Raw genomic sequence first — 2,354 nt, 5'->3', positions numbered from 1 at the left:
CTAAAAAAACTTGTGATGCCCATTGCCTAACATAGTAACATGACATCCTCTATTTTGTCTCTAGATCGGACCTAAGGTGCTACTACCGTTAGATTTAGAGGAAGGCAGCAAATTGGTGGAGAAAAGATGACTTTTGGCCATGGTTGAGATCTTCTTGGAATTTTTTGTCGCCCCTTTGCATGGCTTGTTAAGAGCAACAGCAATGTATATGGGTGAACCAGTCCATAGGACTGGGTCCCACATCAGGTGGCAATAGCCATTTCACAAGGCACAATGTATCCGGCTCATTTGTCCATAGGAGTGGGGCCCACGATGAAATAAAATTCTCGGTCCTCAACCTCCCGTTTCCTTCGCGCGAGTTGCTGGAGAGCTCCGTCCGCCGCCGCCGCCGCCTCCGTCACCTCCGTCCCCAATCTCACTCCTTCCACCAAATCCGACCATGCCCTTCCGTATCTACCTCCTCAAGTACTGCATCAACTAGGATGTGCAACTTCCCTGCCCTGGTGAAGCCTACACAGTCAGATCGGGTGGCTTTGCACAGCGACCTCGCGGGCGCCCGGCGACCTGGGGCGCGCCCCCTCGTGGACGGCCGGCAACCTGGGGCACCGGCACCTCGCGGACGGCCCGCGCATCCACCTCGCAGACGGGCGGCGTGGCCAGCTCACGGACGGGCGGCACGACCACCTCCCATGGCGCGTAGATGGGCGGAAATCTTGGGCGCGTCCACCTTGCGGAAGGCCACCTCATAGACGGACAGCGTGGCAACAAGCCTCCGCCTCATCAGGTATCTCTACCACCAATCTTTGCTATATTTAGTTTATGTTTGCATGGACTTACAGTTGGTACGATTGCTATATTTAGTTTATGTTTGCAAACTGAGAACAATGAAAGGAAGAAAGTACAAGTGCCTAAATATTGATACGATTACAAAGCATCTGGAGGAGAACACATAATCCTTAATTAATTGGATAAGCCGTAATTTAGCTGAGGCAATACTGTAAAATTACATTACATACAAAAACTATAAAATTTCACTCCTTGAGACTCTACTCTTGGTGTGCTTGATGCTGCTGTGTACTGAATTTTTGCCATATGTGCTCTATTAAATCTTCCTTGAGACGCATGTGACTTGATCGATCGCGAATTTCCATGTCTTTGTCAAGTACATCTGTGAATCCACAAATTGGTCCATGTGCAAGCCCGGTTAAATTTGGGGATGATTGTGCTTGCTCATATGTGTTATCATCTGGTGTGTCATAGATGCCTCTCTCATCCTCTATTATCGTGTTGTGCAAAATAATACATGCATACATAATATTGGCTAGCTCTTCCCGTTCCCAGAGTCTAGCTGGGTGACGTATGATAGCCCAACGCTTTTGCAACACCCCAAAGGCTCGTTCCACAGCTTTTCTTTCTCCTTCTTGAAAGCTTGCAAACAATTTATGCTTTGCACTAAGTGGCCTGAGGATTGTCTTGACAAATGTGGCCCATTCTGGATAGATACCGTCAGCTAGATAGTAACCCATGTTGTATTGTGACCCATTCACAATGAACTGAACCTCTGGTGCTTTGCCTTGTAGTTGTTCTGTGAATAACGGTGACTGGTCAAGCACATTAATATCATTGTTCGAACCAGCAGCTCCAAAAAATGCATGCCAAATCCATAGGTCATAAGACGCAACAACCTCTAGCATTATGGTAGGTACCTTATAATCACCTCGAGTGAATTGCCCTTTCCAAGCAACCAGGCAATTCTGCCACTCCCAATGCATACAATCAAGACTACCCAACATCCTAGGAAAACCACGCTGTTCTGCTACTTGCAGTAAGCGTTGGATGTCTTCACTAGTAGGCTTGCGTAGATACTGTGCACCGAATAAGCTTCTAACACCAGTAACAAAATGAATCAAACACTCCATTGCTGTACTCTCAGCAACCCCGAATGTTTCATCCATAAGATCTGCTGGTGAACCATAAGCCATCATTCTAATGGCAGCAGTACATTTCTGTAATGGTGATAGACCCACTTTGCTAAATGCATCTCGACATAGATGAAAATATGGAGACCAAACACCTAGAGCTTGGACTATGCGTAGAAATAAATGCTTCCTCATGTGAAATCTTATATGAAACTGATCATCATTGTACAAGAGATTATCTGAAAAATATTTAGCAACTCGTCTGTTGTGATCACCTTCATAATCTCTGTTGATGTACCTCCTTGTATAACCCCCACGTCGAATAGAGGACTTAGCTGATTCTGCTTCAATCTCAGCTTCAATCTCCTGCTCAAGCTCAGACTCAATCTGTGCTTCAAGGTCAGACTCAGTAGAATCACTTGAGTCAGTTGACAT

At 46.2% G+C, this 2,354-nt stretch overlaps 1 protein-coding gene across 1 annotated transcript; it reads right to left on the bottom strand.

Moving 5' to 3' along the window:
- Nucleotides 1-1,046: 1,046 nt before the first annotated feature.
- LOC136451257 (protein ALP1-like) lies at nucleotides 1,047-2,354 on the bottom strand. Its single transcript, XM_066451974.1, has one exon. The coding sequence runs from the start codon at nucleotides 2,352-2,354 to the stop codon at nucleotides 1,047-1,049; it is 1,308 nt and encodes a 435-aa protein (XP_066308071.1).

Source organism: Miscanthus floridulus, chromosome 5, assembly GCF_019320115.1.
Source record: "Miscanthus floridulus cultivar M001 chromosome 5, ASM1932011v1, whole genome shotgun sequence".
NCBI lineage: Eukaryota > Viridiplantae > Streptophyta > Magnoliopsida > Poales > Poaceae > Miscanthus > Miscanthus floridulus.
The sequence above is the reverse complement of the archived record's forward strand: the minus strand, read 5'-3'. Positions and strand labels throughout refer to the sequence as shown.